The 22,394-nt window shown below is 32.4% G+C and overlaps 1 protein-coding gene across 3 annotated transcripts; it reads left to right on the plus strand.

Moving 5' to 3' along the window:
• The first annotated feature begins 371 nt into the window (after window positions 1-371).
• Window positions 372-22,212, plus strand: aralar1 (calcium-binding mitochondrial carrier protein aralar1). 3 transcript variants are annotated; one of them, XM_077434822.1, is made up of 14 exons: window positions 372-566; window positions 14,897-15,035; window positions 15,123-15,299; window positions 15,381-15,667; window positions 15,748-15,986; window positions 17,611-17,701; window positions 17,773-17,848; window positions 17,924-18,132; window positions 18,635-18,715; window positions 18,800-19,015; window positions 20,620-20,742; window positions 20,815-20,917; window positions 20,994-21,084; window positions 21,161-22,212. In XM_077434822.1, exons 2-14 carry the CDS (start codon window positions 14,987-14,989, stop codon window positions 21,315-21,317), a joined length of 1,899 nt encoding a protein of 632 aa, XP_077290948.1. In that variant the 5' UTR covers window positions 372-566; window positions 14,897-14,986; the 3' UTR covers window positions 21,318-22,212. The 3 variants fall into 3 exon arrangements, with proteins under 3 accessions (XP_077290948.1, XP_077290946.1, XP_077290947.1); XM_077434820.1 differs by having other exon boundaries at window positions 376-562; XM_077434821.1 differs by lacking the exon at window positions 372-566 and adding an exon at window positions 14,476-14,693.
• Window positions 22,213-22,394: the final 182 nt, after the last annotated feature.

Raw genomic sequence — 22,394 nt, forward strand, 5'->3', positions numbered from 1 at the left:
AATGTTGGCGAAATTTTCAGCGTGGCGGGCTTTCAACATAAAAGACGTCAGCACTCAAAGGGTTAAAGTTATATTTAAATGAAACCATTTGCCGCGAAATGAAGTTCAAGTTGTCATAAAATGAGGCGTGAGTAGCCGCAAAGGCTATTATGCACGTGTTGCGCTTTCACAGGCCGACTCTCCCGCGCTTCGTATACCACCAAACCGAAACTCCAATTGAGGATATTGTCTACAAAACCCATGGGAATCCAATGAGAAAATAAAATGCAGAAAGACAGTTCGCAAAGATCGCGTAAATAATAATTTAGCAAAAGCGGTCGCGTTGCACAGGCGCACGTTTGTAAGCAGAAGCGATTTAGCTGGTTGGCCGCAGACGCGCTTCGGTTGCGGAAGCGGACGTTCGCCTGCTGCGTCTCGTCTCCCGCCAAATTTGCCTTCTTTCGTCATTTCGTCATTTCATCATTTCTTCGACCTTTCAGTGAACTCTTCGCGCCCAACTGCTGCCCCGATGTTGCCTTCGAGCCTCAGCGAACTGCTGCTCACGAGGGTCCACTGTCAAGAGGTGGGTAAGTTTGACTGACGTTTGATACTAATACTAATTCGATCACGCCTCCCCTCCGAGTCCCTCTATACTACAGTCTATATCCCTTACGGAAACGGTCTAAATTCAAATCTAATAAGGACGACACACCTTGATTCAACTTTCCACCTATCGACGACACGTGGCTTGTGCAATTAAATCGATTCGCATTCGTCTACGTGTGCATAAAAATTAAAAACGGCAATGAATTGTACACATCATCAACTTTTTCGACACGCGCTCAATTTGACATGTATATCTGTCAGGTATAAATTTTGGATTAAAAATCACGTTTAACGACCATCTTTTCGCGTGCACTAAATTATGGCCGATTTGATGCGAACTCTTTTTAGACTAAACATAAATCGATACAATTCGCTTTTTATTGATAAATATTAAATTGTTTCGATTTCAATACGTATTAATAAAAAATGTTATCATTTATAACTTAACTGTTCTGTTAATATACATACATATGTGACGACCTACAAATACCCTTGAAAACAGCTAGACATTCTTGTATTGCGCTCCGCACATTTGTGGAAACTCAGCCTTGTTATTGTATTCTATTTCGTAACGCTTGCTATGTTTATGTATTTATACATGACATAATTGTATTTAGAATAGCCCAATTTTGTACACTTTATGATACATTAAAAATTTTTAAAGGGGGTAATTTTTTTTAATTGAATTTATAATAAAAAAGTCGTTGAGCTTTTGACAGTTGTATGTACATTTGAGCACGTGTAGTTCTTATCAGTATTAAAAAAATATAAATGTTATCGTTATAAGTGCTGTGCTGTTATTATGCAGTCTTTATTGTCATAGAAAATCGGTCAAAGCAATGCTCGTTGGGTAAATCGATATTTCCCTGTCTTTTCGAAATTTCGCATTAAAAGTTTCGTAATGACGTGATATTATACGGCAAAACTTCAAGTTCATTGCGAAATTGATTTTTCGCATTCGTTCGTGACATCGACCATCCAAACTAGCGATTTAATACAAACCTTGCGTGTCAGGATTAAATATCATTTGTAAATCGGAATATGTCGTAGTATGATATATGTATTATATTTTATTGACATAGATCCATTTGTCTCGAAGCTGTCAGTTGTTGTTTTTCCCAATTTAGAGAACGGAAAGAAAACATCTCTTTTATGTAATATCTCTCACAATAATATTGTATCATGCAAACCTATTGATAGACATTTATTTTGAGTCGTAGTCAACTGAATAAAAATCTTGGAACGCTTTGGTACATTCCGATATCTTTTGCAAATTTATCTTTACTTTTAAATTTTTCTATAATTATTTATTTTAAGTCAATTGTGTCATATTTTCAGTTTTATTAATCCACGAACTTTAATTAGATACCTTGTATTTTTATATGTTTTAAATTGAAGAATTGGGCGTGTATAAAAAGACTATCTATCTGTGTTGCAAAATCGCTGAGATGTTTTGATATTTAACATTATTTAGGAAGGTATAAAGTTTATTTATATGTTTCAATCATCTATTCTTGTGAAATCATCTTTATTGTGACATTTGACGAAATTAAACCGGACAATTACCTTTGTCGGCACGCATCCAGGAGTTAGTTAGTGGCCCTTTGTAGGTCAAGAACAGAATTTGATAAAATAAACTACAAAATAAAGCAAGCTGATATGAGGCATGTAAAAAAGTATAATATATGTTGTGACGTCAACCGACATATAAAATTCTACATTTATTGACTTTTCTGGCCAAAGTGAGTACCAATGGGAATTTCCAGTTTACTCCAAAAGTATTAACAGCCTGAATTCATAGAAGGATAGTCGACTGCCACCAATGATAATTATTTTCCTTGTTTAGTTATTCGATGATGCAAACCAATACATACATACATATACTGTTTTAATCAAATTTAACACGTGCTCTGACGTCAACTTTCGAGTATATAAAATTGCACATTGCTACATACATACATTATTTATGGCAATTGGTAGTTTCCAATTCCTGATCCATCTAAGTGCAGCTATTTAAATATTTTAGTCACAACCCAATAATAATTCGTTATCGTTGACAATTGAACTTCAACGATTGATTCAGTTTTTCAATTATTATTTTGAGATAAGAAATTAAATGCGTCATTGAAATAAGATCATTGATTCATTCGAAACGTAATTTGAGCTATTTTTTTTTACTTAAATTTTACCAACAGGAAAACTTTGCCATCATACTGCAACATAAAATATAATGTCTGACAATGAACGTAGTTCTAGTTTGCTCTATTAAATGTATACACTTTTGTAAACACCTCACAATATCGATTGTTGTCATTTTATGATAGCTTTTTGTATGAACGAACGTTATCAATTTCCTGAAAGCTTGGTGTGAGCTTTCATCAGTTGTTCCTTTCTTTTTGTATTACAACAAAATTATTATTATTTATTTTTTTTAAGTTTGGAGTATTGTGGAATTACAGGGATTCCTAATGCGCCACAATTTTTGAAAATATAACAGAAGATACAAAAAATATTATAATTATACAAAAATAAAGTACATATTAATAATAATAAAAATAACAACAATAATTTTTATTCCAGACGATAGGGAGAATAGTGTAAACCTTATTGTCCATGTAAACAGTATATAGATAATACAAATGATAAAATAAATATAATAATAATCATATATGTACATATGTACATACATATAATAATAGATAATTGCAATAATTAATTACTCAATTGACAAATAATTTATGGCGATTGGTGTTGCAGTTCCATCCATCGAATATTAAGTGCTAATGGAAAAAGTAGTCGCGGCAGTAAGAATATAATTTTACGATACAGAAACACGATAACGTAGGGACGCCGCTCTCGTCCTGAGAATGGCCTCAAAGTGACTTACATGCCCTTCTATAAATATCTGGAATATGCAATACATAAAAGAACAACAGCAGAAAAGTTAAAATAATAATAATGGGAATATTCATGAAACATACAATAATGGCTAAATATAGGGATAAAATTTATGTACATATACCAATATGTATGTATGTATGCACAAGAACCAGCCATGAGGCCCAAATAGAAGAGAGAAGATCAAAATTTACTATAATTGGTCTTTTGTTATTTATTTTATTATTTGTTCTGTTTTGAAATTAAGACTGTTGGTTTTCCTTAAATAAAATAACAACCAATTATGAAAATAATGATGAGCGCAGGCTACCACACAAATAGGCTAAATAGGTGAATCGTTGATAAATGCAATTTCAGCATTTAAATTATTCGGATATGCAGTTTTCCTATAATACTTAAATAAATGTAGATTTATTTATATAAATAGACATAAATATTAGTTAGATAGTTCATCAATGTAATTAATTTACAAAAAATTACGTTGAAAATAAAATCAAAATATTAAAATAGGGGACACTTCAGTTCTACAACTGGTCCATAAAACAATTTAATCTTGTAATTTAGGTTATCTTTAATTGCACTGTATTGTAAATTTTCCTATAAGACTGTCTTATCTATTTTACATAAATATTCATAGTTGTTTCACTCTAATAAACTATTTAAAATTCATCGTATTTTCTTTGTATACAATGTGCATATTTGTACTTCTTTATAAAAGTTATTTTTTTTGTTTTTAAACAGTCCAATATCCTAACCTCAAATCTCTCATGCTAAATTTGCAGACCTTCCCTTGAATTAATAGCTTAAAGGGCAAATGAAATTTGCTTGTATTATTATAGTATTATATAAAAAAACATATGAATATTTCTTATAGCTTAAATGTTTCATATTTAACAACACAATACTCTTACGTGTATATGGAGTATTTGCAAGTATAATGAGTATTTTATAAATATACTCTTTTTTGTCTGAACTCGTGACGATCTACGTCACTATTGTCAAATTAATGACATTGTTCATTATTTAATTCAAAAATAATTAATTTAATCGTCAATACAATTGCACTCTGACGACTCAATGACGCGCTATATGCACTTCTAAATGGATCAATAGTGCATTTGATAGCAATTGTACGAGCGGCAATTCGAAACCTTCACACACAATAATAATATTTTCGTCGATGATTACTTCCGATGTTATCGCATTTTTCATGTTTATGCTTATATTCATACATTCACAGATCATGGGTAGATTTTGCGTACAAGCATATAAAGCAAACATGTGAATAGTAAGGGGTACCCTAATTGTAAAAGCATCAGTGCTAACTTCGCGTGCTGGAAATTGGGCAATTAACTTTAAGAGTTGATCTCCCTAAGATAAAAGTCCTTGTAGGCAATTTTGAACTATACGGTGATTAGTTTGTTTTTACGAAAATTGACACCGGTCAATGGAAATGTTATGTACCTTATAAAATAACAAACGATTGAGTTGGACTTTACAATATACAAACATATGTACATATGCGGTCTCCCTCACGGGACCGAAAGTGAAACGCCCGAAAACGCAAATATCGGAAGGCAAAGATCGAAAATCGAAACATCTTAAGTCGAAAGATCAAAAAAAAGGGTGCATGGTAAACGGTACTATGTATATATAATATATATGAGTGGCATGCGGTGAAATTATCTCTCTTTTTGTCATACAGCTTTGTTTAATGTGCGCGCGCAGAATACGGGAGGAAAAGCCTGTTCCTCTTGTTTCTGTTGTATCCTGCTCGCGCAAAGTAAGTGAGTATGTACGACGGGGGGGAGAGACATATATTGATTTGTAAAGTAATTTATATTTTGTATTTTATTTTAAAAATAATTTTTTGCCAGTGTACATATTTACAGTTGCCCAAAACGACACTGTGGCCAAAAATTTAAACAACAAAAAATTCAAACGAAAAAGAAAAAATACACAAGTAATGTACTAACAAATACAAAAAGTGTCATTAATTCTAAATTATTATATGTATGATTCAATTCGTGAAGGGACACGTGGTATAGATGACAATGAGACGCTTTTAGCGCTTTTAACCATCATATATATAAAGACGGTAATCTGTGGGTGTGTGTGTGTCCTAACTCTCGCCGAACATAATGAACGAATCGATAAAAATCGATTAATTCATTTTTCGACGAGACGACTTTGTCGCGACTCGATCCGATCACCCCAAATAGCCTGAATATGGGTCTAATGAGCTAATGGTCTCGGACATCACGCCAAATTCAATTTTTCATTTCGCCTTTTTTTTTTTAAACATTAATTGAAATATTCCTTCTCGCCATATAAAAATACGTAATTTTAATAATTTCATTTAGCGAGGTTTTGAACCATTTTCGATTACCCTTTACAAGTATGGGGAACCAATCATTCGCGTATCTTCGGCTTTCGTCGACAATCGACAATCGACTTCGGCTTTCGTCGACAATCGACAATCGACTTCGGCTTTCGTCGACAATCGAAAAAAATTTTTTTTTTCATTTTTTTCATATTTTTCATTATTTTCATATTTTTCATATTTTTCATTATTTTCAGTTTTTTCAGTTTTTTCATTATTTTCATATTTTTCATTTTTTTCATAATTTTCATTTTTTTGTGCCTTTGTCTTTCCGAAACCAGTCGATTCCATATCTTTAACTTTATTTTTATTCGAGTTTCAATTTTTTTTCGAAACCACCCGTTGAAATCAACGGGCCCTACACTAGTGTACATATATTTCTCGATGCGCCTAAATGAATTGTCGTTTGGTCGCGGCGTTATGCAGCATACCAACTTAACCATTTATACATACACTCATCTGGGTGAAAACTAAATTCTAAATGTATGTATGTATGCAGTATGGCTCGGTGGTTGCGTTTATGTTTAGCACCGAGAGGTTTCCGGGTTTGATCCCATATTAATCTTTAATCCTACTGGTCAGACTTGGATATTTGTGACTCCCAAGTCGATCGTTTTTCATTAGAGTTTGCCAATTTATCTGATTGTATTGTTGAAACGGTTCTTCCATCAAATTGGCAAAAATCTTCCTATCCACTATCAAAAATATCTGAATTTGATTTATGTACAATATGGAAAAATTAATGTACAATTCCTGCAATGTTTGTAATTAATTGTCTAGAAAGGCGCATTCTGTTAGGCCTTCCTGGTATATGTATATCTATTTAACCCTTTGGCTGCTACGAGGTTTTTCAATGTCCAAGCGAAAAATGCTAACATTTGTAATTATTTTGAAAAAAAATAAATATAATATTTTTTTTTACATACTTACTTCGCCGAACGCTTGTAATTTTTATAATACTTTATATACATTTTTAGAAGCAGTTATGGACTCGTGCTCTCTCTTTCTGTCTTGCTTTTACATGCGTGCGTGCGAAAGAGATACCTACATATATACACTAAATAAGTTTTGACGATTATTTTCCGACGCTTTATTTTTTTCAATAATCTATTTTTAGACATCGATGTATCCTAACAACATGCGATATATTCGAAACAGGTAGCGGTCTTTCTCTCTTTCTTTCTTGGTTTTAATTGTGTACGTGTGAGCGAGACACACAAGGATGTGAAGTTTCTAATAATCAAATATTTTTTCAACATGTATCATAAACATTTTGTATGCATTTCAGTTGCATTCGATTGATTGCATGAATTCGTGACGTCTCGTGACCTATATAATTGAAAGCGGATTTCTATTGTTTTTTGCCATTTATTTTAACTCTGCAAAATGATATCGGACAGTGAAAGTGATGAAAGCGAAATAATAGCTCCTCGCCGAGGAACTCGACCAATCAGCAGCTCTACTGATTCTGAAAATGAATTTATCGACAATAATCAATTCCCAAGTAATAACTCCTTATATGACATTGACAACGAACCCGAAATTTACTTTGATGATGAACCCGAAATTGAAGAGCTTTTATTTAAAAAGTTGATAAATGTTTATAAAGCTTGATTGTAAAATAAATATAAATACGTATACAAAAAAAATGTTTCGTGCCACTGATGCGCTGGTGGCTCAAAGAAAGTATTGAAATACGACAATTAATGACGAAAACAACGATCGTCGTAGCAATCTTCGCCGATTTCAAAACAACGATTTATCGTTGTTGTAGCAGTCAAAGGGTTAAAATAAAATGTGTAGAATGCTTATTGTGATATGTTGTAATTTCAACACTACCTTTTCAACTATGCAAATGTTTTCATATCATTATACATATGTATGTACACACTTTTGCTCTAAAATTCACAGAAGGTACTGCTACAGGTTGAGTTGGATAAATGTTGAATGCAAGTCACGTGATTGAATATTTACATTATAAGTGCCTTCAGTTCATTTCATTTTCACTTATCTGTATAGTTTTCTAACTGTGATGATTAAAGAGTTGACCCAGAGCGCGCTTTTCATTGTTCACATGTTGTAAATGTATTGTTAAAGGTTTGCCGAACCTTTTTTACAAAGCATTTACAATAATGGAACAATAGACGGCGCGGTTCCGGTCCTACCTCTAGTGATGATAGATAAAACTTCTGGGTCGAGCTCTTAGAATTTTCCCAAGGTTGACATTATTTTATTCTGTATTTATATATAAAATGCTATTTATTATTGCTTTTTATAGCACCATTTTTATTGATATGGTAATAGATATCATTCCATTTACGATACTCCACCACCCACTTCTCGGGAGGGGTGCACAAAAGCAATGTTCAGTATACGATCCTAGCATACCTGAGGTTAGACCTTAAATTGAACAGGCTTTTATCATATGTAATATCACTATTTAAAAGCGCTGTAATTAAATATGTATGAATTTATCAAACTCCCTTATTATTTGATATGCATTTTGAATCGGATGACGTTCAATGATTAAAGCATTTCCAATCGCTTATCAAATGACTTGTTTCTTGTTGATCTTTTCGCTACAGCAAGTAACAACCGTAGGTAGATATGATTATTAACAATTATTGCTAGCGATTTGACCCTACTAGCGGATGCGCATAATTTATTCAGCTCACCGGGTCAACAAGCGAAACGTCCTTTTAGCAATGGCTCCTTGGGCGGAAAACTCAATAAAGATTTTCCCTTGATCTGATCCACTTATCCGATTTAATCAACAATCGCATCGATGAGATCTCCGTTTGTAAATTCTACATATTGTCAACAATTCGACATGGTGTGATAACAGCTGTCGCACCAGTTTAAACCGGAATTTCGCAGTATATTTGACCTGTCAATTTGTGTTGTCCGTTTAATCAAACGATTCGTTGACATTTGGCGAAGTTCGCAACCTTGTTAGCGAAATTTAATATTTAAATATTGACACAGCGCATTATCAACCCGATTGAATGGACTCGCTTCGAAGCGATTTAGAGAACTGATCTTGCGGATGAAAAGGTTGACGCTTAATTTGTTTAAATAAAAATCTTGTTTGAACCGGTTAACAATTCGTATATCTGGTTGAATGTTTTTTTAAATTACTTAACAATTTTTTCAACAGTAACATGTGTGTTTTTATACTATCTTTCATATTTTTTTCACGTACCATGTCCTCCTAGAACGTTGGCAATTAGAACTCCCATCCATATTCTACCTACCATACTACCATTAAAAACAACCAGATTATTTATTTAAAAAAAAATTAATTAGATCATGTGGCTTTACAGGTTGCCCCAAACGCCACTATTGCCGGAAACAACAAATTCAAAATTCAATAAAAAAATTGCAAAAATAATACAATACAATCATAGAAAATTAAAAATAATATAAGCACAATACAGATAACTTTTACACATTTTAGCACTGGGAGGGAAACGATTTTCATATGCCCATATCTCCAAGGAATCGAGATCCTCTTGAAGAAAATGATAATCTGAAATCGCTTTATGCTAATGATAATCTAAAATCTGAAATTGTTTTGAAGTATTTTATATTATCAGCATACAATAAAAATTGTGAATGATTAATAGAAAATAAAATGTCATTAATTAAGAGGTTAAATAAAAGAGGCCCCAGGTTTGAGCCTTGCGGGACTCCAGAACTATTTGTATAACGGTTAGCGGAAAAATGACTATAGCTAACTATTGACTATTGCCAACGGGAATGCAAGTAGTTAGTAAATAACTTGACTAGATTCTCAGAAAAATCAAAATTACTAAATTTGCGTATTAATAATTAATACCGTGGTTGACTTTATCTAAGGCTTTCTCAAAGTCAATTATTTAGTCAAGTAGCAGTGAATGTTATAATCCCATTCAAGATAGATAGCGACAGTTAGCGTTTACGGAATGAAAACACCGACGTTGCGTGCGAACTGATCCGCGCTTGGTACAATAGCTTAGTTTATCACAAATCGCCGAATTATGCTTTTTTATTTGGCAAATTTCACTGGAACAGATCTAATTGATTACATTAAAAAGCGTGTAATTAGTTGATCATATAAAATATGACTATTATTTGTGAACTATCAACGCTTTATCACTCCGACATTTTCCGTTTGCGTTATCGGAACATTACGGTATAGTATGTGTATGATAGTAGAACAGTAAAATTGTACTATTTAATTTTTTCTATAAATATGTCGGCTGAGCTAATCTTCCAAATAATTTATTCCTAATGAGATTGATGAGATTTTTGCCCTTCTTCGTCTACTAAATTCTCTGTTCTTGTTCCACTTTTATTTACTAGGTAACCGCAAAAGATGACCTCGTATACCACTGTTACTCAATTTATATCGTAGTGATAACGCAAAAACACATTTGATCATGTCATAAATCGAAGTAGTTTGGTGTGTGAAATTGCGTTTTTTATTGCCACAAATGCGTTTATTGCAACGCAGTGCTAAAATCTATCTGTACGTTTGTGTTATTTCATTTTTTTTCTTTTAGTAAAAAGTAAGTTTTGTAAACTAGAAGTATAGGCATATAATAGAATATACAGAATAATTAAAGAATATTTTACTCTCATATTTAATAGATATGTATAGTATGAGAGGAAATGATCGCAAAAAAAGTGCTTTTTGTTGTTTTTGACGACAATTTACGATAGAATCATTTTTTACAAAATTATACACAGCAACCGTCATTTATAGTCATTATCATCATCACTATTCAATGCCGGATAAAGGTCCTCAATCTCCTTATCATACGCAATTTTCGGCCATTCAAGTTTTAGATTTTTTAACCTTTTATTTTGCTTGGCAGGTATCTGCGTTCGTTTCTTTTTCAGTTGAGTCACTTTCGATCTTCAAATTGATCTGAAATTTCGCATACTTATATATTTTTGCCTAAGAATTCTTTTTTTATAACAGACCTCCTTTACGTTTCACATTAAGACATCATTTTTTATATCTCTTATCTCTTATTCGATCGTTTTCATACTTTGCCATATTGCTCATTTTGGTCATCAATATACGTTAATGTATCGTCTGCCATTACGTTGGAGATAAAATATCGTATACAACGCGTTTCAAGTTTCCTATTTTTCGGGTTACTTGACGTTTATTAAATGTCAACTTTATATTTTCAATGTTCTTATAAATTCCTTTGATAATTTCTCCCAAGTTTTTAATTCATATAATATATCATTTTAATACCTCTAGATCAGTTAGTGCCCCTAATCTAAAAAAAAAATTTTTTCAAAACAAAATTCATGGGTTAAGGTAGCATTAGTTAAATCTATTTTATCTTATGAAATTATTTCTAGTGAAAAGTCCTTTATTTTAGTTCAAAAACTTGAAAGAAAATATTTATACATATGTACATATATTTAGAATAAATCATTTAAATTTGATGGTTTCATCTTGATGTAAGATTTTATTGAATATAGTCTTTTATGAAGCTATGAATTTTAATTTAAAAAGAAGTAGTAAAAAACGAGTAAGATTAGATTTGGCCAGTTTCCTAACTGACGAAGACATTTACAAAAAAAACAAAAACTTTTTTCTCGCTAAGTATGTATGAATAGGTATGTATGTACAATGTTGTCTCACCTCACGCGCGTTTCACGTGCCACCTCTTGCCAACAGTTGGTTTGCAGATACGGCGCGTGGGAAAACGCACAATCCTATTTATATATTTATACATGTTTCGCTGACGATTATTTTAAGCCAAGTTCTCGATCAAAGCGAAAACTCGGAAAATTATGTAAAACTCTAGGAAAATTCGTACGTGTATTTTAGCCCGCGTTAGCTAACATTGTAACCGTGACCCGAATCCGATTCTGTTGACCATGAAACTGCTGCTGGACTATCTGCTAACCAATCTCGCCCACGTTTGTTATTGTTATGCTAGGAACTCGTCCCTTACAAATACTAGTTTGTTTTCTTTTTTATTTTATCAGTTAATGTCAATTACCACAGCTGATTAGATTAAGTAAACCACCCGCAAGCTATATTTTTAACAAATTTAGTCAAATCAATTGGATTTAATATACAAAAAATGTCCTACTATCAAGCCGTTGATTGTAAATTTTTATTTGAATTGAAAACAAATTGAAATCAGACGGATCCAAGGGGGGTTCCATGGATGCCCAACCCCCTCCACCCTTGGATGAATTTAATTTCATATACATACTAAATGTATTTTAATTTTTCCAAATCTTCATTTTAACTTTCAAAAATGTATCTATACAAAAAATAAGTCCCTAAAATTTATGACCCAGGGCTTTTATCAAGATATTTTTTATGTATTTGAATGCACCCCCCCCCCCCCCCCCTGACCTGCACCCTTTCTGGTGATCAGAATTATCTTTATGAATAATCTTTGATTGTAGTAGCATCAATTCTATAATTCTAAATCATATATATATTTACTTAGATCATAAACTTAAATAATAAGTAAATATATTTATTGTATCTCATTAAGGGGGTATTTTATATCCCGATACACACTATTAAAAGGGACGTATTTTCTTCGCTATATTATTTTTTTCATAAAAGTATATACATACATATATAAGATATTTACAAGTATTGATCGCCAATGCAGTTCTAATGTACACACAATTGTTTCCCATACATGCATTTAAAACCTCAATTTTTTTTTAATATGCCTTCGTGAGGTGAAAACCCGAAATGTGCCCGTTGATTTCAACGGGTGACTTCGGAAAGGAATTGATACACGAATTAAAATAAATTTATATATTATACCTATACAAATAGTGTAAGGTAATGTATAGGCGCGCGCGCGTATTAATGCGCCGTTCACCCGTTCGAAATGATGAATGAATGTGTGTGTATGTGTCACCCGTCGCTCGGCTTGACGTCACATGACGCTCCACACACCCGCGCTTCCCCGCTTGACCACTTCACTCTGATTGGCTGTGTGTTGACGGTATGGCACAAACACACATACCCACACAAATCGCGTCCGTTTTTATATATATTATGATGGACGGGAAGGAAATAGGTAAAGTGGGATATACCAACATGCTCAAATCGGTACCAACTTGTAGGATGTTAAACCAGGTTCGACCATGTATTATAAAATTGAGTTAAAATTAAATCAAAAAGCTTGTAAATATACATATGTATATGGACAATATATAATATCATGTTCTCTATGTCCAAAAACATAATATATAAAAAAAAATGGACGCGATGTATGTATGTGGCGAACGCGTGGACATGTATGGAGATTTCAAAAAAACAAATTTTAGAATACGGGGAAGTGGGGGCATGTGGAGCGTCTGACGTGTGCTCCTGATATTGAGCGAGTTGGAACGGGTGGCGTCAGCGTCAGATGTGCTGCGCGAAAGCGTACACACACACATTCATTCATAATTTCAAACGGTTGAACGGATGGGATCGGCGAGCGTGTAATGCGCACACTCAACTTTTTGCTATTGTTGCGTAGGGGTGGGTGGAGGATCCAAGTAAAAGACCAAAGTCGTGTCACAGCATTTATTGGTGATTAAGGAGATACACACACTGGCAGTGCTCCGTCCAGAATGCCTTGATATCGCCTAAGTACCGCCTTATAAGGGGCAGGTCTCTCAGGGCATCTTCGACGTCCGATTTGTTTACCTATTGTTATGGTCACGTACTAGATGTGCCACGGAAGTGTCCCACGCTACCGCTGTCGGTTCTGAGAACTCTACCGGGATGAGACCGCTACCCCCGCTAAGTGCATTCGGGGGAGATAATCCTCGAAACCAATTATAACGGTCACACAGTCTCTGGGATGCTACTCGGCCTAATCCGAGTGTACGTAACACTATTTATACGTGCGTATACATAACATATACATAACTTTATTTTAATTCGTATATCAACTCCTTTCCGGAACCACCCGTTGAAGCACCAGTGGCTCATAAAAAAAATAACAAATAGTAGTTAGTTGAATTTGTATTGTTGCAATATTGTGCAGTAGAAAAACATTTGACTTTGAATAATAACAAAAAAATGTTAACATTCAGAGCAATCCTGACTCTGTAGTGTTAAATTTATTTATAAAATATGTACGACATTTTGAATTACATAATTTACTTCGTGGAATTATCAGATTTGATTAATTTTATAATAGGATTTGCACGAATTCGTCACATGCTTGATTGTGGGTCATACCTATTTTATACCGTGATTCTCTTATCATAGATACTGTAAACCGGGACTGTCAAAAGTTATAGCAGCAGGCAATCGTAAAGGCTAGCAGTTGATGCGCAACAAAATTTAATAGTGTCCTATCTGAACTAGATTTGGCCAACTCTTGATTTATGCGGAGATTATATGAAGCCAAATACATTTAAAAAAGATATACATATATCGTATTATAAAAAAGATTAAATGAAGGTTTTATACGGAGTAATAATTTGAAATTAATAATGGTAATTCATAAAACTATTTTTAAATCAAAAGCATGTTAATTCCGTGTACATGTTTACTTATTCAAGTGTCAAGTAACCTGACTTATCTCGCGTGATTGTATTGGGTCACAGATAAAATTTATATATTTATTCATTTGTATTCCAGTAGTTGTATTTGGACCATCATTCGGATGGTTTCCTTTCAATAGTTATACATAACACGATTTTTTTACCATTGAGACATTCCCACTGCCGTGTACTATCTTGATCACTATCAACATTGATACAGTTTTATCTGTTATTTATATTCTAAACACATTAATTTTAAAGTTAGCCTTTCATGCAACGATACACCGCGTCCATGAGGGTAAGAACTTGCTGTTTTTTTTCTACTTTAAAACCATTAAAAATGGAAAATTGTAAGATCAATTATGTAATGAACGATGGTGTTTACACAATTTGACACATTTTCTTCTTAAGTTACTGGTTATATAACATGAAACTGTTTGTCATTATTTTCAAATACAATGTATAATGTAAGTATACACAATTTTTTGATTTTCTTTCTAGGGATCAGGTCATCTAAAGAGAGCCGATGGAGAAAAGTTACGAGAAATATTCAACCAATATGCCACCGTAGATATAAAGGGCGAAAAGTTTATGACCGGAGATGACTTGGTTCGAAAATTTCTTGGACTTTACAATGAAGGTACATGTTAATTGTATTTAAATTTGGGTCAAGGAACGATACTCCCTTTTTTCTATGGTATTATTAATTAATGTTTGTGTTTTGTAGGAGATTTTAACGAAGAATCAGTGCGGCTCATCGCCAGCATTGTCGATATGGACAAGGATGGACACATTTCGTTCGAAGAGTTCCGTGCATTCGAAGGTCTTCTTTGCGTACCGGACGCTTTATACAAAACAGCTTTTCAACTCTTTGATACTAATGGAAACGGAATGGTCACATTCGGTATGTATTTAAATATAAATATAAATATTTTCTGTAGTAAATTAAATTTGATTTTAATTCTTGTTTCTTTTTGCGACGTAGATGAGTTTGCAGATGTGATGAAAAAGACCGTACTTCACAAAAAATTGCCTTTTAACATGGATGGAACATTTGTCAAACTGTATTTTGGCAAAGAAAAACAACGAGTTATTTCTTATTCAGAGTTCAGTCAGTTTTTACACGATTTCCACGAAGAGTATGCTGTGGAAGCCTTTAAAAAGTGTGATAAAGAAAGTTCTGGTTTTATAAGCGCAACAGATTTTAAGGATATTATGCTCAATATAAAAGGTCATTTGCTTACTAAAGATCTTCGAAATAATTTAGCCACAGTAAGTTTACATTAATTATTTAATTGTTGATTAGAATAAAATAAAATGGATTTTTACTCACTTTTGATTTTTACTCACAGGTAGCAGGTTATGGACAATCCGGGAGAAAAGTTAGTTTTCCATATTTTATGGCATTCAATAAATTGCTGAATAATATGGAGTTAATAAAAAGGGTATATTTGAATGCGACAAATGGACATAGAACGCAAGAAGTAACAAAAGAAGAATTCCTTTCATCAGCTCAATTAATGAGTCAAATCACTCCCCTAGAAGTGGATATATTGTTTCAACTTTGTGACATGATTCATCATGCTGCTGGGTAGGTTTCATCTGATAATTTAATTAGTTACGTAATAAATTCTATTATTTAAGAATGGGGAGGAGATGCTAATATTTTCCTTTTATTCAATTTCTTTGCTATAAATCCAGTATTATAATTACAGTGCTGTTTTTGTTAAATTATTCGACTCTACAAATCTTGATCGAATCTTATTATAATGAATATTTTTGTATTCTCCAATTTGTTCAGCGGAACTACTGTGCTCAGCGACAGTTCCACATTGCAGTCTTGGGGGTTGGTTTTTAAAACTGATTTGATGATTCAATGTTATTTTTTTCATGAGCTTTTTTTGCACTAATAAATGTAAATCATTTCTTACTCAATTCACTTATCAAGCCGTAATTATTTTTTCATCAAAAGTTTCATCAGTTCATGGTTTTGCTTGTGATTATTTTTCATCAGCATTATTGGAACAATTTATTTTTTGCATGATATTCAATTGCTTCAATGATTCTACGCAGATATATATTTTTAATAGAAACAAATTGATATCGCAAAAAGTAAAAGACCATAATTATCAACCTCGTTTTACATACATATAATATGTACATATTTTACATTTATTTTTGTATCATGGATTTCAGAAATTATTTTTTTAACCTTTTACAGTCTGATAAAGTATACCTTGCGTTTAATTTATGATACGAAATTGCGCTATCGGACTATGTTAAATATTTTACGTATTAACTGAATTTGGATGGAGAAAATTATGAAGTATAATTTTTCACTATTGGTCCAAATTTTATTAATCTACGTTAAAATGAACTATTAGCATTCATACATAAAAAAATATTTAATTCAAATGCTATTTTCATATTTATTGTCTCAAATATGTTATGATTCATTATTATTTTTTATATTTAAAATATTTATCGTATATAATGGATGCAAATAGATTATTTGGTTGTTGTATTTATGTGAGCATTTGTTCATATACTGTGTATTTTAATTGTATTTTATAGTTTGTAATATTTTTCCATGCATAACCACTGGGTTTCCTTCGTAACTAATAACAAGTAATTTAATATTTTATCTTATCGTATAGGCATATTTCTTGTATTCTATAAACTCTTATTGGTAGTACATATGTATGTACGTACATAAATATATTATAAATAAATAAATCAATATAAAAAAATAATAAAACTTTGGTGCAGTATAATGTGACAAATCATTTTTAATGATTTGTCACATTATACATCACAACAACTGATCTAAAGCTAAAATTAATGATATTTTGCTCAAATGGATTTCATAGATTGGTCTATAATAGTTCTAAATGTACTATTATATTTGTATATATCTATACATAGAACTTATACATATTTAAAATATACTTACATATGTATGTACGCTTATACGAAATGTGTATTTTGATACATCAAGAAATTTATTCTTATTATAAAATCATTATGATCATAAAACACTCTTTTTTTATTGCACAATACTAAAGTTATTCAAAATAGTGGTCTTGAATTACATACTTGTATGTATATATGTAGCTTCACATATTTTATTTTCATGATTTTCCTTTTATTTTACACCTCTAGTCGATAAAATCATATTGTAAGGACATTGAAAGAAAATATCTTCATTTTTATAGGAGGATTGTATATAATGACTTAAATACCATAACCCCTGAGCAATATTTCAAACAAGTAACAAGAAGGATAGCTGAAATTAAAGCTGTATCTGTAAGTTAATTAGCTTTTCACATACCTTAGCAAAGACAAAACAGTTCATGATACTATTTCATTTATTCCAGAGTCCAGAAGAACGTAGTTTTTTTATTCAAATATTAGAAAGCGTATATAGGTTTACTCTCGGTTCAATTGCTGGAGGTAATTTTATCAGTTTCTATGCATTTCCATATGTTATATTTTATTGTTATTAACTTTATTGATTTAATATTGCAGCTGTTGGTGCATCGGCAGTATATCCAATCGATTTAGTTAAAACTAGAATGCAAAATCAGAGGACAGGCTCCTTCATTGGTGAAGTGGCTTATAGAAACAGCTTTGATTGTTTCAAGAAAGTAATACGACATGAGGGTGTTTTCGGCCTTTATAGAGGCTTATTACCACAACTCATCGGTGTAGCACCCGAAAAAGCCATCAAACTAACGGTTGGTAAATTTTGATTGCTTATTTTTTTTAATTTTGTTTATATTGTTGCGTAGAGGTGGGTGGAGGATCCAAGTAAAAGGCCAAAGTCGTGTCACAGCATTTATTGGTGGTTAAGGAGATACACGCACTGGGAGTGCTCAGTCCAGAATGTCTTGATATCGCCCAAGTACCGCCTTATAAGGGGCAGGTCTCTCAGGACATCTTCGACGTCTGATATGTTATACCTATTGTTATGGTCACGTACTCGGATATGTCTTCCCACGACATTCGGTCCCACGTTACCATGGTATCGGTCACTTCTAAGAAGGGACCAAATAGCGGCCATTGTTTAGCCTACATGGACTTAGAGTCTAGATATAATCCTTGAAACCAATTATAACGGTCACACAGTCTCTGGGATGCTACTCGGACTAATCCGATTGCAACTACTCGGCGGCTCTTTTTAATATACGTAACAATATATTAGTTATAAATATTAAAAAAAAAAATGTTTATTCACAGATGAATGATTTCGTTCGTGATAAACTGATGGATAAGAAGGGAAATTTGCCAATTTGGGCAGAAGTTGCATCTGGTGCTTGTGTAAGCTTTTTTTACTATCTATTGAGATTGTATAATATAATATCAAAATGTTTTGCCCCAATTTTTTTTTTTTTTTCATTATAGGCTGGTGCCTCACAAGTTGTGTTCACCAATCCGTTAGAAATTGTCAAAATTCGACTTCAGGTAGCTGGGGAATTGGCCGGAGGTGGCAGAAAAATTAGCGCATTGGGTGTAGTCAAAGATTTGGGAATACTCGGTTTATATAAAGGAGCACGAGCGTGTTTTCTTCGTGATGTTCCATTCAGTGCTATCTATTTTCCAGCATACGCTCACGTTAAAGTAAGTTGGTTTAATTTTTTTCGAAATTGGCTATCTTTACATTACAAAAAATTAAGTATTTTTTGTAAAATGTATATAAAATATCATATCAAAATTGAAAAAATATTTATTTTAATTCGTACTGAATTCTGAGCATGGTGGACTTCTCTGTATTTATATTATTTGGAGTTGTTTCGAAAAAATGTTTTTATCTCTAGTGATTTCATAATTTCCCTCTGAAACAAAAATAAACGAACACTGGCAATGAATTATGATTTTATATGGAACTATTTTAACAATTATTATAATCATTGATAAAATCAAATGAACCATTTGATTTCGGCCAGGATTTAAATCCACGATCCCTCAACTGGTAAACCATTGCTTAACCGTTTGCCCGCGGCCGTCTTCTATGGAAGCTTTGGGCGACAAGTCTGTAGCGCGGCTGTCTTCCATAGAATTTCTGAACTTTGCACGGGATTTTGAGGCTTATATGCGCCTATTTCAACTGTTTTAAGGTTCAAAATTGGTTGAATATATTACTGAGTTGAATACCATCTATTCAATTTGCTTAAAATGAATATATATCAGTCAAAAAATTAGTTTTTTGTGGATCCATACTGAAACCTCGTTTATGTGACGTCACGTCTTCATACAATTATGAAGAATGATTATTTGACAATTAATCCAAAACTACGAGATATATTATGTATTTTATTGTTTAAAATAATACTTTATGTTAATTAACATATCTGGTTACTTGAGTAAATATTAAAATCTGTATTTAAGGTCGAAAACTCGATTGCCAAATTCGCGAAAAAGGTGCCGCGTACAGGGCTTGTTCGCTATATTTATTGCCGCGGGTAAAGGGTTAACCAGTGAACTACATTTAAATCAGCAGCATAGCTGGTTGCGTTTATGCTATAGGGAGGGTGATAAGATTCGATCGTTTCCTAGCCTATGGAAACTCAGTTGAGTTTTGAAGAGTATATTTATTGGATAGTTAATACAAGTGTTTAGCAAGTACAGAGTAATCGCAGCGAAGAAGGCTAGTTGCTTGTCTTCGGTGGAAGTTCTGACCATACTGAGTTGTTGAGTCCACTATGGGGGGGTTTATATACGGTGCAAATGTGTGTTTAGGGGTCGACTTGTCCCTGGTGCATAGGTTGACAATGCGTGGTACGCATTTACCATGTATTCCTACAATGCTAACCACTGAGAGGCTCCCGGGTTCAAGTCCTGGGTTGACCTCGATTGAAAAGAATTTATTCGGAGTATTTTTGCAGTGCTGCTGGTCAGATTTGAATTTTTGTAACTACAGAAGGATCCTTTCCAATCAGAGTTTTCCAATTTATCCGATTTCATTGTTGGAAACGGTTCAAAATTGGCAAAACTATCCTACCTACTATTTGAATACGATTTCAAAATTTACAATCTATAAATTTATATACATATTTACAATTCAAATGCCATAGGTGTCGCTCAGGGGTAAAACCCGTAATGGCATCATGGTAAAATATAAATAAATAAATTATTTGCTTAAAAATTAGTCGATTTCGCTTCATTCTATGTACTTTCTCGATAAATATTTCAATTGTTTTATATATATATTATTTTGAATATAGGCTTCATTTGCTGATGAAAATGGCTATAATCATCCACTGTCATTGCTATGTGCTGGTGCCATAGCCGGTATTCCAGCAGCATCTCTCGTCACTCCTGCCGATGTCATAAAAACGCGTTTACAAGTATGAATAATAATAAATTCTATATGTTTTAATGAGTTTGAACGATTATTAAAATTAAATTTCAATATTTAGGTAGTAGCTCGAACAGGTCAAACTACATATTCAGGAGTACTTGATGCTACACGTAAAATATACAAAGAAGAAGGACCGAGAGCTTTCTGGAAAGGAACGACAGGTACTTTCATTTATATGCACGTTTCTTTTAAAAACAAAACATTGAATTATATCTAATATGTATATTTATATTCCAGCTCGTGTGTTCAGATCATCACCACAATTCGGTGTAACCCTATTGACCTACGAAGTTTTGCAAAGATTGGTTTTTGTGGACTTTGGTGGATCGTACGTATTTAATTCTAAACATTATTATTATTTCGTAAACTTGCCTGGTTGAAATTTATTACCATTGCACTTACAGACGTCCTGCCGGATCCGAACTTCACGTTTCTTCTGCCATGGAGGCTGTGCCTACAAAACCGCATCATATCGGTGGTTATCAAGTGGCAATCCCAATCATCACTGGTATGGAGACGAAATTCGGAATTGCCTTACCTCGTTTCCACACTTCTGTATAACACGAACACACTCAAATACACATATCATATTTGTAAAATATCGGCGAGTGTCTACGTACATATTTATATGTATGCCAATAAAGATACATACAGATAATATTTTTTTAAAGTCTTTATCTAGTGAGATCATAGAAATGAAATTTGAACATGGCACAAAATTTTTTTAATGCCTTTGTATTTGCTATTTGAAATTAATGTATTATAGTCGATTTTAATTGCATATGGCTCGTGAACGATTTTACTAATGGAAAAAGGTGCTGTCATAAACTAATATATAATATGTATATACATAATACACATTTAATATATATATTTCATTATACACTAACTATATGTATGTAATACATATATATTTAAGAATAATTATTTTTTTCAAATACACATTTTCTTGCAAATTTAAAAGAGTGATATTTAGTAATGTAGATAATTGTGATTCATAATATATAATATTGTTGGTATAAATATGTTAGTATAACAATGTTTTAAAAATTTCGTGTGCTAAAAATGATTGAACTTCAAAAAATTTACAGACATCTATATTTATGTACGATAATGTTGATAAGATGTCAATTTATTACATTTTAAATAGTCTACGCATTTACTTAACTAACTGTAATTAGATACAGTTTCTGCATTGATTTTACTTTATCAGCAACTGTATATTTTAACTATCTATTCAATATATGACTGAGAATTTTCCATTTAAGTACATAATTAGGAGTGTTTAATGTCATTTAATGTGCAACATTAAATATACGTATGTGTATCCGTAGAATATATAATACATACCAGGTAAAACATTTATAGAACTGAGCAAGATGTTTTGTCTTTAACACCTACAGCATCTCAGAACTAACACGGACAAAAAATCTCAGTTACGATGTTCGTCTGATAACGTCTCATTTGTTAGATTAACTTCAAATTGAATCAAGAATTGACATAATTTTATTAATTCATGTGTTTTCAAGAACGTATAACTAAATGTAACTTTTGAAATTTATTGCAATTATTATTTATTATAAAATAAAAATTTGTAACAAAAACATTGTTTGTTTTATTATATTAAAATGTAAATTT

This window comes from Arctopsyche grandis, chromosome 7, assembly GCF_051622035.1.
Source record: "Arctopsyche grandis isolate Sample6627 chromosome 7, ASM5162203v2, whole genome shotgun sequence".
NCBI classification, from domain to species: domain Eukaryota; kingdom Metazoa; phylum Arthropoda; class Insecta; order Trichoptera; family Hydropsychidae; genus Arctopsyche; species Arctopsyche grandis.

Coding starts and splice junctions, on each gene's coding strand:
- aralar1 (XM_077434820.1), top strand. CDS start 509: ATGTTGCCTTCGAGCCTCAGCGAACTGCTGCTCACGAGGGTCCACTGT. Junction 15,668..15,747: donor TTCGAAATAATTTAGCCACA/GTAAGTTTACAT, acceptor TTTTACTCACAG/GTAGCAGGTTATGGACAATC. Junction 18,716..18,799: donor AAGTTGCATCTGGTGCTTGT/GTAAGCTTTTTT, acceptor TTTTCATTATAG/GCTGGTGCCTCACAAGTTGT.